The sequence below is a fragment of the Primulina huaijiensis genome, chromosome 11, assembly GCF_012295235.1.
Source record: "Primulina huaijiensis isolate GDHJ02 chromosome 11, ASM1229523v2, whole genome shotgun sequence".
NCBI classification, from domain to species: domain Eukaryota; kingdom Viridiplantae; phylum Streptophyta; class Magnoliopsida; order Lamiales; family Gesneriaceae; genus Primulina; species Primulina huaijiensis.
Window position 1 is genome coordinate 14494347 of NC_133316.1, and position 17787 is coordinate 14512133.

The 17787-nt window shown below is 34.4% G+C and overlaps 1 protein-coding gene and 1 long non-coding RNA gene across 2 annotated transcripts; one reads left to right on the forward strand and one right to left on the reverse strand.

Moving 5' to 3' along the window:
- Nucleotides 1-84: 84 nt before the first annotated feature.
- Nucleotides 85-4606, reverse strand: LOC140988286 (uncharacterized). Its single transcript, XM_073457315.1, has 11 exons — nt 4407-4606; nt 4208-4324; nt 4085-4108; nt 3491-3763; nt 3132-3230; nt 2942-3023; nt 2819-2838; nt 2632-2692; nt 1408-1487; nt 1191-1298; nt 85-369 (listed from the first exon to the last, which is right to left on the reverse strand). The coding sequence occupies exons 4-11, from the start codon at nt 3740-3742 to the stop codon at nt 307-309; spliced, it is 765 nt and encodes a 254-aa protein (XP_073313416.1). The 5' UTR covers nt 3743-3763; nt 4085-4108; nt 4208-4324; nt 4407-4606; the 3' UTR covers nt 85-306.
- Nucleotides 2223-3039, forward strand: LOC140988287 (uncharacterized). Its single transcript, XR_012177325.1, has 2 exons — nt 2223-2694; nt 2924-3039. It is a non-coding gene; the product is annotated as an uncharacterized lncRNA (long non-coding RNA).
- Nucleotides 4607-17787: the final 13181 nt, after the last annotated feature.

The following is a 17787-nucleotide window of genomic DNA, read 5'->3' on the forward strand; positions in this document are numbered from 1 at the left end:
ATTCATTTCTTTTTGTTTTTTGATAAGGAAAAAACCATTCATTTCAATATATAGTAGGAAGTTCATATATTATCATAGTAGAGATGAGCATAACACGTGGAGTATGTAATATTCATAAGCAGGTGAATGGTTACCACGAAAAAGGAATTGCAGTTTTTCTTCTCTTTCGTCGAGCTTAAAATTTAAAATAAATCAGCAATAACTTCTGTTGCCTCACTGAGATTACTGCTGCCAACAAACTTTCATTAAACCATTGTCCATGCAAGCTAAATACACCAATCTTAAGCCTATTCGAAGTCGAAACTATTAATCATCATCTGATGAGTCTGTGGCTGATTGTCTCCCAAAGTCACCAGCAACATTTGTATCCTGAAAGCACAGAAAATGACCAGCTTTTTTAACATGGAAAATAGAGATAAATAACTTTCACAACCGATCAGCAGTTGATCGTCTATTCATATAACATAAATGACCAAGGATTCAGCCAATCACAGCTTTGTTCTTTACCTACTAAGGAAATCATGGATTTTATCTTTAGTCCTAAAAGGTTCCTCTACTCTTTTCAAGCAACCAATCAATTTGATATTTTTAAACATCAATAATTATCCAATCAACCCCCTTTTTGTCATGCTACTTTCTCCGACAAGCATAACATAACCTACACAACCATTAGGGGTGTGCAACGGTCGGTTTGGTTCGGTTTTAATAAACTTCGGTTCGGTTTTTCGGTTTACGGTTTTTCGATTGCTTAATCCTAAACCAAACCATTTTAATTCGGTCCGGTTTTGTTTTTTTGTATTACGGTTTGGTTATTACGGTCGGTTATTACGGTTTGTTTAATAAATTTAGTTATAAATAAAGTTGTACGTTATAAATTTTAAAAAAATATAATAAAAAATCACAATCAAATTGGTTTTGATTATCTTACAAAAATCAAAATAAAGTAATTAAAAACAGACATAGCTATAATTTNAGGACATAACGTACTAAACAACAATTCTCTCAATAACACTGCGCACATCAGTTATTAACTAACTAGTCTTTCTGTCCGAAAATATAAAAAAAGAACCAAAATTAAATTATAGCATGGGAGTAAATTATTGAGTAATACTTTTAAGGACCAAACCAGGTGGTTTTGAAGCCCAAGGAATTCACGGTGTGATAAGACATAAGACCAAAGAAAAGCTTACCTGCATCTTATCCCAATCTTTCAACCTGGGGTGTGTTAGCATGTAATCATCACGCAGAGGGGCCCAAGATGGAGCTTCTTCATCCATAGAACCACTGGGTGTACCAACCTGCAAGATTTCAAACCACAATAAAGTCCAATCAGGAACCAAGGGAATTGGGTGGCTCCCAGCAAAAAAAAATGCTTAATCACATGGTAAATGAGTTGATAACCAGAACCTTAGCAGCAGCCTGGGCAGATTGTGATGATGTCTTGCCCAACTCCGAAAAGAAGGCTTCTTTCCTCCGCTTCGTCATTACTGACATATTTCCATGATGGTTATTGCAACAAAATCAGATAATGCAAAAAAAAATATGATTTGAATTCTCACCGAATGCTAATCCATACTTTGGAAAAAAGTCCTTCGGTATTTCATTCATCGCATAGATTGATAGTTATTTGCATTAAAATTACATGAAACAGATAGTGTTTTATATCTGTTTTAAAAATCAATAATGGATCGGCCTTTAGTCATTAGATATGAAAATCACACACCAATGTTTGACTTCATTTCCAAGAGATTCTCATTTGCCCAAAATGAACCATGCCAGGCTGCGCCCAACACCTTGGACAACTTTGACAACCATGTTTTCATCCCTTCTCAAAACAACACAATTATTATATTATATTTTAATGCAATGAAACTATATTTTGAAATTCCAACATACCATAACAAACTATTAAAAATTCAAATAACCCAATGCACTCTCACATGATATGACATCATCAGTAAAAAATTGTTTCTTTCAGGAAAAAAAAACCCAAATATTCTTCAAAACCCATAATTCATATTCAAATAAAACAAACAGTACCTCTGGAATTGTTCAAGTTAGTCACACCAACCTCAGAATTTACCGTAGACACTACAAACATAACTCTTAACACCTCAGATACAGTTTGTTTCTCTAAACAAATTGAAATTCATGGGATGACTTCATATTCCAAAACATACGATCCAATTTCAGTTCCATAATAAAGTAATTTAGCATATAAACCTCTATTCCTCAATGGACATCAGCTACACAATATAATTCTCAGACTAACTATCAAGAAATCACATAATCTATTTGACCTAAAAGTCTTCAATATGATTCTACAATCAACAAGGCTTTACTTTACAAAAAACCTATAGACTTGCGCATGCGTAAAGCAAGCATACATTTGAATATGAAGAATTAATGTGTTGGAAAATAATGAAAAAAATAAAAATAAAAGATTTTTCTAATTGGATTCCATCATTCCAAGAAATATAATATATGTTGGAAAATAATGAAAAAAAATAAAAATAAAAGATTTTTCTAATTGGATTCCATCATTCCAAGAAATATAAGTGGAACAAAGAAAGAAATACCAAGAACCAAGTATATGGGAGATTGAATAGAAAGTTAACCGTAATCACATACTTTTCTCATCTTTTGTTCTCGAGGGATTTAAGCCTTTCTGAGCATTTTGTGCCTTGTTTACCTGTGTGAAGCACAAAGCATAGATACAGAGTGCAGCAAATTGTGCTATGAACAAGGGCAAAAATTGAAGAAAATGGAAAGCTTGAGCACTAGAAGGTAATGGTACAAAGTTGGCTCGAAAACTTACAGCATTGAACAACTTGACCACTGAACGCCCAGCAGTACACATGGCAATGATAAGATCAAATCAGTCTCTTGACAAAAATAAATGAGCCCATTCAGTCATATTAAGCAATAAAACAATTTGTACCTCCTTTAGTAGCCACTCCCAATAGAAACTTTTCATGGGCATCCAAATAATTAGTAGGCTTCACATGTCCCTTCTCACCTTGCTTCTCATCAAAAGAATCGATAAACAACAAACCACTATCAATCAAAGAGCAAGTAGGAGAAAACAAGGTACATCATTAAACCAAGTCTAAATCAATAAAACCCAATACCAAACGCTTCTCTTTCCTTGCCTCCCCCTTTACTTTCCTTTCCGCTTCTTCAGCAAGTTTTTCACCTAAAAGCTTCTTATGAGCAGATAATACAGGACCCTGCAAACAAAACACATTCAGAGTTCGTACTCTAATTCCTCTAGAGCTCTATTTTAATTAAAAGATTTTTCACTCTATAGTAGGCGTCCAAGTCTTCGACCATCATTTAAAGAAATACACTTTCTTTTTAACAAAACGAATGAATAAATCTCTAATATACTAGAAAATTCATTACAATTATTGTGATACAAATATATATACCTCCCTCAACCTAAACACAGCCTTGAGCAGAAATAAAGAGTTCCAGAAATTCAGCTTACCAACACATTCGAATCCTCACCGCTCTTCTTAGCAATAATTTTCTTAAATGCCAGCTTAAAAGCTTTAATTCCCTCTGTAAATTTTGTTACACCAGGCTGGATTCCGCCCTCTTCGTCTTCTGAAACTTCATTCTCCTCCTCGACCCCTAAGTCATCGTATTCACCATCTTCGTCCGAATTATAATCTCTAGCCCTTTTCTGAAAGAACTTTCTGTCTATTTTGCTCATAGTCCATTCAGTTTCTTTCAACATGCTTTTAAGCAAATCTAACCACTGCAAACGCAAATCAAGGAATCATATATTGCTGTGGCAAAGATACTAGCTATTAAACCACCCTCTTAGCTCCAAATGCAGCTTGCATCTGAAACAAGTAATTGACGGAATGCTAGTAATAAGAGGCAAAAGAGCCAAATCAAGCCGAATGCTACTCCTATTTTCATTGAAGCTCAAAAAATGATCAATTCTAGGTTCCAATCAGGCACTAAAGCTGGACCAATAAATCCCAACAACTCCAATAATCATTGTATTAACCATAATTCTCAATTATACGCACAAACTAATTTATACAAAATTATAGACTTGTCCAATTTATACCTCGAAATTTTCCAATGATCGAACCTACAATATATAACAGATATATAAGTCAATATAGAACAATTTAATCAACAAAAACGAATTAAATTGGAGCGTACGAAAACCCGGATTTTGGCAGCTTACTTATAAGAACAAGCGCTGGGATTTCAGACCCGAATATGCAAAGATCGAAGCAGCTAGTGGTCCCGAGGTGGTGGCTCTCCGGAGACTCGTCGAAATCTCGCCGGAAAGAGCTAAACGCTAGCAAGAAAACAGGGGAAACATATAGGCTTCAATCCCTACTCAAAATACCACAAATCCACCAAATAGACGAAGTTATAACTCACCGGAAAATCGGACAAGACCTTGCGCAAGCACAACTCTCAGAACAGAGCTCGGCGGTCTGATTTCTTCCGATTCAGCGCAGGAAAAAGAGTGCTAGGGCTGGAGGAAGAAGTTTCTAAGCTGTTGTGCTTCTTCTCCGGCGACTGGGCTGCGCGCGGTGGTCGGGTGCCCAAGGGAGAAGAATCGACGGAAAGCTGGTGGGTTTCTCAGGGTTTAGGGCTTGTATTATAACAGTTGAGGGGTTAGAAAAACTATTCGAGCGTGATACCAAAATTTTTTTTTTTTGCATTTTTTTCGAAATCAAAAAATCTTTTTTTTCCTATTATGATATTATTATATTTTTTATTAAAATTAAATTCAATAAAAAAATAGAAAACACACTAATTATAATATTTATATCAAATTATAAATATCTAATATTCATTCTATAAATTTATTAAACAATATTTCAAATATTTAATTTTATGTTACACGCAACGAGTGTATCATTCGTTAGTTTATTATTAAATGGCTTGGTTTTATTAATTGAAATAGGTTGGATTCTCGCATATTATAATTATAATTTCTTTTCTCGCATCATATTATTATTAAATGAGTTGGGCTTTTATTAATTGAAATTGAATGAGCTGGACTCTCACATATTATAATTATAATCTTAATTTTTCATCGACATATCGAAATTTTTTAAAGTGATGTCAATACTGATATTCAAAAATTTCGGTAAAATATCATATTTTTGGTATATCATTAAATTCGATATATGCGATTTTTTCAGTACAACAGGTACGATGTACCAGAATTTTGATATTTTTTTCCCACATCTCGTTCTACTGCGCTCATAAAGACATACGAATAAATTATAAATCATTGGACAAATATTTCATTTCACCATGCATTGTGTTGACTCCAATAAATTATTTATAACTCGATTAAATTGCATAAAATAATATAATTTTATTTATTTATTTATTACTTTCATATGAGATCATGAAACATAAATTCATTGGACAAGTTGTCAATAAAATACATCTAAAGCTTCTTACTATCATATCATATAATTGTAATAATCTGCTTCTTGCCTAGATTAAATCTATATGAAATATTAATTATAACTTTAATCTTATTGACTTTAATCCAATAAATTTATATTATTTAAATGCTATGTTAAAAAACTTATGATAATAAAACTACGTTTGAAGACATCAAAATATTTTATTTCATAATTACACTTCTTAACAAATAACATCTCACTCACTCCCCCGTTTACATGACAAAAACTTCTCTTTTTTATACGCACATAGCTTGCACATTTTCCATTAGGCCATCTTCAACCCAAAACTCTATTTTAATGCAACTCTACTTTAAAATAGTGCAGCTTCTGCATTAAATACAATATGCATCTCCAACACATCTACTTCAAATCTTATTCTAAAAAAAATATTCTCGTAATATTTTTTTATTTATTTATTTAAATTTTTTTCTTATTATTTATAAAATTTATATTTTTTAAAATTTAGTGATATAATTATAATTACATTTTATATTGGATATATTTAATATTAAATTTTTAATAATTACGATAATATTACAAAAATATTAATTTAATTATTTTAAATATAATATTGAAATCTATATTATACGAATTAAAATAGAAATAATTTAAATTGGTGAAATAAAATTAATACATGACATTAAGTTAAATAACATATTACAAATACAACTTCAATTATTTGAACGATCATATTCATCCCATAAACGATCAATTAAAGCATTTCGTAATGTATAATGAGAAGAATAAACTTTTGTACATGGATATAAGTACAATTGGCGATCCAGAAATGCGTCAAATTGTTCAAAATGAACAAGCAAGAATTATGCAAAAAAGAGATGTAGAACGTCGTCAACATGAGAGCAGCGCATTTGGAAAATATTTTGGTGATTTTGGAAGATCTGAATCTTGATCCGGATCCGATTTTCCAAATTATTGATGATTTAGTTTGTTTATCTTTTATTATATTTGCATTTAAATTATCTGAATTCGAATTCGTATTTTTATTTTAACTATGTACTTGAATGTTTAAATATTATTCAATAAATTTGTGTGTTAGATGTTTAATTATAAAATTATTTTAAAATATATTTATAAATTTATATAATTAAATATTTTAATTTTTATGATTAAATATCTAATTATTAAAATAATAAAATAAATATTATACTATTATATAAATATATCTAATTATTAAATTAATATAATAATATCATAATTCTTAATATAAATATTTATAATTAAAAAAAACAAAAAAAATATAAAAAAAAAAAGAAAGAAAACACCTCAGCGCCAATTCTCTGCGCCAAATTGGCGTAGAGGGAAATGGAGCTGGAGAAACTTATTTTGATGCTTGGGTTGGAGATACTCTTAGTATGGATAGTTCTATGTAGTCATTTGTTATTGGAGCACCTCATGCATTGGATCAGGTTAATTGTCGTTGTATCAGATAATGATAAATGGAAAATACATTCTATCTTTCACTAATTTTTATCTTCCGACATAACCTTATAAGGTTTTATTATCTTTAAAATAGCTTTAACAACTCGATGCTAAAAAATTATTAAAATGGATGAGAATTCAAAAATATAAAAATTTCCCTAATATAAATATCTTAAACAAATATAGACTAGATTGTTGACTGAGGAGTAGTTAACAAAAAAATTTGGGATGTCATCATCATCATTCTAGGAACCTATGTAAAGGTATATAAAATAGATCCCACTTACGACGATTTTGGATATTACCTACACAGATTGTTTGTGCCTCTTACGCTGGTCCATTTCACTTAACGGTGTAATATTCTTAATTCACTTAGCGGCGTGTGATCATGATTAATCATGATCATACATCTAACCATAATTCATCAACTTAACATATTTATCAAAATGTTGAATAGATCAAGGACCCTAAGATTTACTTAGGGAGGCGTAACGTTGGAGGGTGGTGGTGGATGTGGGTTGATAGGGAATGACTCTTACCCGGTGGAGGTGGTGGAGAAATTGACACGTCTAGCATTGGATGGTGTGGTTGATGATCCTGAAATCCGGCCGGACATGGGTAGGTGGTGGTTCAGATTTCGCAAATGTTCTTGGAATCACAGAAGTGGTCTGAGAGGATGGGTGCATGGTTACTGATATTACGGTTTCTATAGCACCCCGGTGACCCTCTAGCCTTGGATTTTTTGATTTTTCTTTTCTTTTCCTCTTTTAGTTCAAGCATACACACTAACACGTACAAAACTATAGCTTGACCATTGATTGTAAAGTTCTTACTTAGGTTGTCAATTTTTAGCATACGATTCATATGATAGAGATTCAAAGGGACATAAATGCTTTAAGCCATTGGCAAGTCTTTGAAGTACCTTTTTTTTTGTCCCCATCCACGTTGTAACTTGTAAGTCATTTTTGGGTTGAAACACGTAAGATTGTCGGAAAATTAGAGCGAACGATTTGGCCATATTCGTGTCCAGTGGATGCCTTGTGTTTGTGTTACTGAGGAAACTTGGATTTGTTCGATTTGCCCGTGAGTGGTGTGCAATCGGTCAGAACCGAACCGAAATTGTAAAAAACTGAATCGACCAAATAGTTTTTTCGATCAACCGAACCGACCAATTTAGCCACTAAAACCGATAAAACCAAACCGATAAAATATCGGTTATTTCGGTCGGTAACCAAAATAACCGATATATATATATATATTTTTTAAAAATGGCTTTTTCAATTTTTTTCCACTTTCTAGACTTAAATGTATTAAATTTCAAAAACCGAACCGACTGATTTAAGCCATTATTTAATATATATATTATTTAACCGATTTTTCAAATTCAAAACCGAAATCGAACTGATTAAATCGATATTTTCGAGAAAAAAAAATCGATGAACCGATTTAACGGAACTGAATTTTAAAGTTAGTTCGGTTTTTTCGGTTTAACCAATGTTTTGCAAACCCCTATGCCCGTGCAATACTACTTGTACGTAGGGGTGGAGCCAGGATTCAAAACTACCTGGTGCTGGCTCTGTCCCATATTAGACGCTAATAGAGTGAGTATTTGGATAAAACCAAACTTTCTAAAACCGAATTAATTGAATTTTTTTTGACAAACCGAACTGACCAAACTTTACTGCTAAAATCAAACTGAAAAGCGGTTATTTCGTTCAGTAATCGAATTAATCAAACTTTTAGTTTTTTTAAAAAAAATCGAGTTTTTATTTAAAAATATAATATAAAAATTGAATTAAGTAATTTAAATTTTACTTATTAAAAAATATATTTTAAAGTATAGTTTTATTTCTAATAAAAGTTTATTAGAAATTTGTAATATTTATAAACTTATAAACTTTATTTGTAAATTTAATAATATTAATAAATTTTTATATAAAAGTTCAATTTTTTCTAAGAAATTATTATTATCCCAAAGTTTTGGTGATTGACAAAATCGAAACAGCACTTAAATGTTTTAGGAAAACATCCGCAATTTATTTTATATAACAGGAACACTTCTAAACCGCTTGAAGCTCAACCACCTACAACTTGAAGAAGTTTCAATCGTTAGAAGACCTTCAATCGGCTGATCAAAGTCTTCAAACCGCTTCATTTAAGAAGCCATTCATTGCTCACTTAATGAAAGACATTCTCTGACCGAATCCGAACATTCAATGATTTTGCACCGTTACAAGCCAACCATGTCCTGCACCAGTCCCGATAAAGATCTGCATTTATGTCACTATCTCAGAATAGAATTGCTTAAACATTCTACAAGCTCTGAGGGAGCTAACAGTTACTACAAAAGGATGCTCAGCAGCAACTCTTCAAATGAACGGGATTCAAAGCTACACAAGCAAAGAGAACATTAAATGTTTGCTGAAGAACATTTAATGTAGTTGCAGCTGATAGTGACACATCATTCCAGCGATACGAGTTTACGTTATTCATATTTTTCGACCGTTGGGGTGATGGCTTATAAAAGAAGAGTTGAAAAATGCAGAATACGAGTTCGATCATTTTAAGCTTTTCAACCACGTGATTGACACACTACTAAAACTTGCATACTAAAAGATCTGAACGCACTTAAATTTCATATACTTCATCGCTCATCAAGCATGCACTCAGCAGAAATATATCTGATCATTCAAGGATCAATTTTGTGCTACTCAAAACATACAGTTTTCTTTTATCAATAACATTTTGGTTATTTGATTGATTGTGTTGTCTGGTGAACTGAGTGTTCTTAAAATCCAGAAGTGCAAGATGATCACTAAGAGTTCCAAAACAGACAATGTGATAAGTCCTTATTGGAGTAGACTGTTGCAATAAATTTGTAAAGCCAAAGTCTTTTAGTTGAATCTATTCTAAAGAAGAAGAAAGGGTGACGTAGGAGTTTTATCTCCGAACATCCATAAAAATCTTGTGTCTTTACTTTTCGCGAGCACTTACATTTCGAACCGTTTCTTGTTAACAAGCCAGCCAACCAGTTGAAGCTATCATTATAAATTGCGAACTGTTTTTCACACTTTTCAAGTGGTTCATATTTCTAACCGTTCAGGAAAAAACTTTCAACTGCTTAAAGCGATTGAAAACAAATTTTGAAAGCAAATATTTTTTAAGAGTTTGTTCACCCTCTTCTCTAAACTCTTTCTCGATCCTAACAAGTTGTATCAGAGAGGGTTTTCTTGAACGTTGATATCTACAATCAATATGGCATCATTTAACAAGATTCATATGTTTTCTAAAGAAGATTATTATAACTGGAAAATTCGTATGCAGGCACATTTAGCAGCCCAGGACGAAGACATGTGGTATGTCATAACTGACGTGCATATGAAGATCTTGAAAGTCAATCTTGTTGTTGCTATAACTGAAGGTGCTTCCCAAATTGTGGAAAAACATAGATCCAAATGGACAGCTGAGGACAAGAAGAATGCGAACCTTGACAATATCGCCAAACATATCCTTTATAAAACTCTGGATAAAAATATGTTTGTCAAGATTAAAAATTGCTTCACAGCAAAAGAGATATGGGAAAAACTCACACAATTGTGTGAAGGCAACGACCAGACCAAAGAAAATAAACTGACAGTTGAAATCTAGAAGTTTGACAATGCAAAGATGAAGCCATAAGAAATTGAAACTTCCTTACTTCTAAATTCATTTAATTTACACTAGTTTTCTTCCTTCTTTAAACCAGGCATAATTAATTTATCATAAATAAACTAGCATAAATAATCAAATAAAGGAACTCCATAATATTCAAAACCATTCATGCGGGATAAGTAAATAAAGAAATAAAAGTCTAAAATTCAACTCAATAAATTCTAGCATTTTAATAGTCTATAAATAAAAGCTATAATCCATAGAGTCATCAAAAGTCTCTAACATATGCTGAATTTCTAGGTCCTCGGGCTGCGCCTCCCAGATGACTCGATAGTCCGCACCTCACGACTCAACATCATCATCACCTGCAACCATTTAAACCTAGTGAGTCTAATGACTCAGCATGCTCAAACCTAATATAGCAAATACATACATATACAATCACATGCATAAAAATTACTTTTACTAAAAATAGTCTCTTTCATGCAAACATGAACCTTCAAAATATACAACTTTTGAAATCATGCGTAGATATAAAAATTTTCCATTTAAAATCATCATTTTTAGGTGAAGTCCGATCATCGAAAGTGACAACATCCAGTCGATTGATCAATCTATAAACCATAGTACTAGGCCGCCGGGTTCAACGTCCACTTCTTCGACGATCCCACCGACTATCATAAAAATAACTTCACCGTTCACTTTTTCAATGGATCCATTATCACTGAGATTCCCGCCCCCGTTTTCAATGGTTCACTCCCTTTTGTCATTGCAAGTTCACCGTTCTCGTTTTCGACGGATCCCTTACTACTTTTACATCACGATCAATTCACATTCCTCAAACCAAACTACCCTTCCGACTCGAACCAACCTGAGACCAGATCTTTATTAACATCCTAAGACTCAATATAAGTTGTTGGAAGTCCCCAAGCCCAATCCAAAACCGAAAACATGGATTTAAAATTTAACCTAGGCTCAATTTGCCCTTTTTTTGACACGTTCGGGCAATTTATGACCCCGAATGGACCACGGCTCGAAACGAACTCAAACCAGGCCCTAGACCCCTTCCTTAGACACTAAATAAGACCATGGTCAGGCCCTTTTGGATACAGACCAGACTCTCAAAGCTCCAAACTCCCAACAACAGCAGCCTACCGAATGGCTCTTCGCGTGCAGCCGAGGAACAAACGCTCCAGCGGCTGTGGCTGCCCTTGACTCGACTTTTGGCTCACCCTAGACTCTTACCAGAACCCTAAGGCACTAGACCAGCCCTTGAACCAACCCCTCAGCCCTAGGAATCCCCACGCACCAAAACAGCACCCCATTTGCATGTTTTTGGTGTTCCAACAACAGCGCTCACCCAGCCCCTCTTAGACCTGACCAAGCCCATCATGGCCCTCCCTAGGACTCTAAAACTTTTCTCAAGACCATGGCTAGGACCCCATGCAGCCCCCATGACCAATGCAGTCCCAAACCACAAGATTTCTCCCTCTCAGCCTCATGCAATTGCGTGTAGGGACAGCAGCCCCATGCGGTTCCCTATATGACTATTGTCCCTTCCAAAACTTATCCTTAACAACTAGATCCTCACTTTCATCTAATGGTTTGCATCCCTCGTTCAAAAATTCCTCAAAACATTAAAAATCCTTGTAAAACATGAGATGCACATGCAATAAACTTTGAAACCAACATCCTCGTAAACTTTTCACACAAAATCAGCATTCATGCAGTAATATGGATTGAATGGTGCTTGAAAAAAGGTTTGAAAACACGCCTTGTTCCTTTATTCTTATGATATACAAGAGACGGTGCGACGAAAGAGAATGGGACACAAAGCTTTCTCCCTTCCCCTCCTTCCTCTAGTGTTCGGCCCTTCCTAGACTCTAGTGTCTGTGAGTTGTGTGTGCTGAAGGTGAAATTGACGTGAATGAGGGTGTAGGGTGGGTAGGTTTTATTTAAATAAGTCTTTAAGTTGTCAAGTGGGTTTAAGTTTACATAATGAGCCCTATAATTAATTAATTAAATCTTTGCTAATTTAGGCCCAATAAAAAATTAATTAAATACTTAATTTTTCCACTAAAAAGTCCCAACAATATTAAGAAAATATTTGGTGTCACTCGTTTCTAGTATCGCATGTCTGAAACTACTCATTTTCTAGCGAAAGTTCGTTACCGATTAAATTCGTCCCTTACTATAAATAGATTGCCGCTTTCCTAATTTGGAATTAGTAAATATAGAGTTTCTATTTATAACTTTCTAAAAGTAGAAACTTTATCAAAATCGTCTCCGATTCTCTCGCCTTTTTCTTAAGTCGCGTATTCGACTACAGAAAGTTCACATTCATAACATTAGATTAAATAATCATTAAACCATGCAAATACTTAAACATGCTTCTAGACCACTCGTTTAAATAAACTTCAAATAATTTTCATGCATGCATGTGGTTAGTGTGTTCGGGTTTACAGGCGTTACAGAAACTCTCTCCGAATTTGATTAACGGTTTAATGGAATTATTATTGAATTTATTTATCTAGGTAAAGAATACTCTAACCGTGAAATTGCCTTGAAGGTAATGAGGACTCTGCCCAGAGAATGGGACGTGAAGACGGTAGCAATGCAAGAATCAAAAGATCTGAATAAGCTCGAGCTTCACGATCTCTTTGCCGACCTTAAAGTGTACTAGTTCGAGCTTGGAATACGAACTGAAGAAGAACCATCCACTTCTCAACAAACCAAGGCCCTGGCATTTACCACAGCGACTCTTTCGATCGAAGAGTCCACAAGTAAGAAATCAGTCGAGCAACTGAGCAATGAAGCTATGTCACTAATTATCAAGAAATTTGGTAAATTTACACGTAAAAATCAACCTCAGTTTGCTAAACCATATTCCAAAAGGGAACATACAGATGATGGTCAAGCTTGTTTTAACTGTGGGAAAATGGGGAATTTTATTACAGAGTGCAACAGGCCGAAAAAAGACGAAAAGAGACTAGTTGATAGGAGACGATCCAAAGATGATACAAAGTTCACCAAAAAGAAAGAACGAGTTTTAATTGCAGAAGAAAGAAAAAGTAAATGGGCCGATTCATATTCAGAAAGATCCATCTTCGAGGACTCTTCGAGTGAAAGCGACGATGAGGCAGTAAAATGTCTCATGGTTGATAAAGCATTAAAATGCAACGAAGAAATGGTATTTTACTTTGACTCTCTGGAATTTACACGGGAAGACCTTGTCACGGCATTGCATGACATGGTGAATGAGTTTAAGAGATATCGCAACAATTCGATGAGGCTAAGGCAGAAAAACAAGACTTGAAAAACAAGTTAACCCTCTCTAGCTGCTCACAGCAAAAGGAGGTTGACGGTTTGAAAGTGAAGTTAAGTCTGCTAGCGGCTGAGAATGATGACTTGCGAAGATTATTCCATGCCACGTTAAAAGAAAATAAACGGTTGATGAACACAGTTAACATGGAATAAGTCATCTGCTTCTCTCGAAAGGATGCATGAGATGCAGAAACCGGCCGGAGACAGAACCGAGCTAGGTTACAGCATCAATGAATGCAATACCTCTGAAGCAAAAACTCAACCGCTACTAGATAAAGACAGTTTAAAATCAATTAAATTTGTCAGATCTAGTACGGCAAATGAACATAACGAGCCTGAAGTTCAAATTAATCAGAACATACATTTTGAGAACAATGGAAGGCGACGTGGACTAGGGCATGTTTAATTTGAGAGTGCGAAGTCCAACCGATCATGGCTCAGACGCAAGCCAAATTCAACGGTTCACAACAGTTCAGATTGGTCCCGCAGAAAGCCAAGTTCAACCGGACATCACTCGAAAATAAGATCTAACCGACACTACAACAGCCGACCGGTTCAAAAGAGGTACATATTGAGTGATAAGGACAAACGGCCAAGACAACATACTGCAAAAGAAAGAACAATGCGCACACCACCAGATCATGCACATAACCGCATTCATCTTGGGACACACAACGAAAAATCCCTCAGGATCATCCAGGTGTGGGTCCCTAAGGGTCTAATCAGTCCAGGACCCAAATAGATATGGGTACCAAGTTCTCATTTCAATGGTTTCAGGTACTGAAGAATAAGAACTTGGAAAAATCCATCAGGTTTTTGGACAGCGGTTTCTCAAGACATATGACAGGCAATAAAAATCTCCTATCAGAAGTTTTCGACTACAAAGGACCAAGAATCACCTTTGGTGATAATTATAAAGGTAAACAGGTTCGCTCAACATTCAAAAACAAAGGAAGGAACTCATCAGCTCGATACCTGAAACTATTTCACATGGATCTGTTCGGACCCATATCATTAATGAGCTTATGGGCAAAGAAATATACCCTATTGGTAATTTATTGCTTCTCCCGGTTCACGTGGGTAATATTCTTGAGTTCCAAAGATCAAACCACTGCTCAGCTCATCAAACTCCTCAAGAGACTTCAGAATGAGAAAATTGAAGCAGTGGACATGATCATGAGTGATAGAGGAACTGAATTTCTGAACCAATTCCCGTCATACTATCTTGAAGACCACGACATCTAGTATAAGCTCTCAGCTGTTAGGTCACTGCAACAGAATGGAGTCGATGAAAAAAGAAACCGCACTCTCAAGGAAGAAGCTAGAACTATGCTAGCAGAATCCGGAATCTCTCAGAGATTTTGGGCAGAGGCAGTCAACACTGATTGTTATACTCAGAACCGGTCCATGATCAACAAGAATCATGAAAAGACTCCATATGAGATCTGGACCGGCAAGCAGCCCGAAATTGGATACTTCCGCATATTCGGTTGTAAGTGCTTTATACATAACAATGACAAGACACATTTAACTGCATTTGATGTTAAATCCGATAATGGTGTCTTTTGGGGATATTTAGAAGTGAGCAAAACATATAGAGTATACAATCAAATAACTCTCACTGTTGAAGAATCCATACATATTGTATTTGATGAATCATCCATCTGTCACGACAATAATAGTAACAAAATTCATGATTTAATTAATAAATTAGATGCTACTAACCTTGAATCTAGCAATGATGATGTGATAGATTTAAGAAGAACGGTTGAGAACATTTCTGCACAAGTCCAACCTTCCAAGAACAACTTCATTAGGCATATGAACCGTTGAACAATCACCTGCAGGAAACTAATCAGATGGAGGAGGAAATGGTGGAACAAGAAGATGCAACGGCTCAACCAACAGAGCCCAATCCATATGGACCATGTCTCCGATGGAAAAAGGATCCTCCACTCGAGCTGGTCATTGGTAACTCAACCGCTCCTCTTAGAACCAGAAAACAAATAATATATGAATTTATGCACACTGATTTTGTTTCCCAATTAGAACCTAAGAAAATCGTTGATGCACTGAATGATACCAATTGGATAGATGCCATGTAGGAAGAACTTAATCAATTCGAAAGAACAGAGTTTGGCATTTAGTTCCTCGACCTACTAATCTGCATGTAATTGGTACTAGGTGGGTGTTTAGAAACAAGATGGATGAGAACGGTTCATAAGTTAGCAACAAAGTCAGACTAGTAGCTCAAAGTTACAGACAAGAAGAAGGTATTGACATTGATGGATCATTTGCCCATGTTGTCGGACTAGAAGTGTAACGTCCCGAAAATTTGAAGGTCCACGTGAACCATATGTATGCAAGTTATCAAATTTTCTATGTATTTTAATTTCATTAACTAAATGTAGTAGACATTTTTTAAATAGGGTTTTCTACTATGATGCATAAAACTGTGTTTTAAAGGTTATTCGATGTCAGACCAGGGAACGAAGACCGGAGACGATTAATGTGAAAAAATTGAATGTTATATTTTATTTTAAGTCAAGAAATTATTTATTTTAAATGATTTATGAACTTTATCATTTTAAAGTATAATTTAATTTATAAGACGATTTAATAGATCTTGAACGTTTAAAATGTAAATTTTTGAAAATTAAGGATTTAATCCATGAAATTGTTTTGAAATATTTTATAATGATTTTTATGCCTTAATTTATTTATTTAATTAGTATTTAAGTTGAATTTAAGATTTTTAGTATTTTAAATGGCAATTTATGAAAAAAAATATTAATCTTTTAAATTGAAACTTATCTTGATCATGGTAGTTTAAATTTTAAATAAAATTTATGGGTTAATTTAGTTACCTAACTAATGTTTAAATTATTTATGAGATATTTATTTAAACCTAAACTATGTTTAAGTTATTTAATAGTATATTTTATTCCACCAAAAGTTTGCAAAGTCACGCACACAAATACAATTCACGTAAAGGACACCTAAAACACACACTAAATACAAACTCTAAGTGCCGAGAGCTTTCTAGACTTGGAATTCGAACTTTTGGGCTTGTTTTCTTTGATTCAACCATCACCTATCCTTCACCACACGTGGCATTATCAATTCACGCCAATTTTAAGCAAAAGAAACAATCGAAACGTCACTCCGATCGCCCGCCGAATTCTCTGCAACGATTATCAACGATTCAAGCGTTTTTAAAGCAAAGACACACCTTAATCTTTCTTCACACGTCTTTCACACCATATTATGCATTTTGATACATGATTGCATGAAAAACATGATACATTTTTTTATTTTCGTTTTTATGGCATAAACATGATAAAACTAGAGTTTTCATCTTTTCAAACTCTTGCTGATGTAAAAAATGGCTGCCATGGTAGGGTTACTAGATGGGACGTTTTTCCATGTGTTTAAGGGTCATGAGGTGCATGTTTAAGGTCTGGACAAGATATGATAGCAATATGAACGAAAATTTGAGTTTCTATGGACTAGGGTTTTCGGCTAGGGTTCCTAGAAGGATACGGCTCTTAGCTGCTATTAGGGTCATGTTCAAGAGTCCTAAGAGAGTCTATTTAAGGTCCTAGGAAGGTTTCAAAGGGGCTGGCCTGGTCGGTGGAGGGCTAGGGCCAAAGGGGATTCATGGCAAGTTAGACTAGGGTTTTCGAAAAATAAGGGCAAACTTCAGTAGCTGTTCTAAGCATGTTCGGTGGTTATAATGGGCTTGATTTGGGTTGTATATGGTATGGTTAGGTGTTAATAAGTTATGGTTCAAGTTTGGTAAGGTTTGGTTAAGTTACGAGTCCATTTGAGTTAAAATCGGGATGTACGTCTAAGTTTAAAAAAGATTTGAGAAATTAGTCAACGCGCTTAAGTTTACGTCTAAGAAATATTT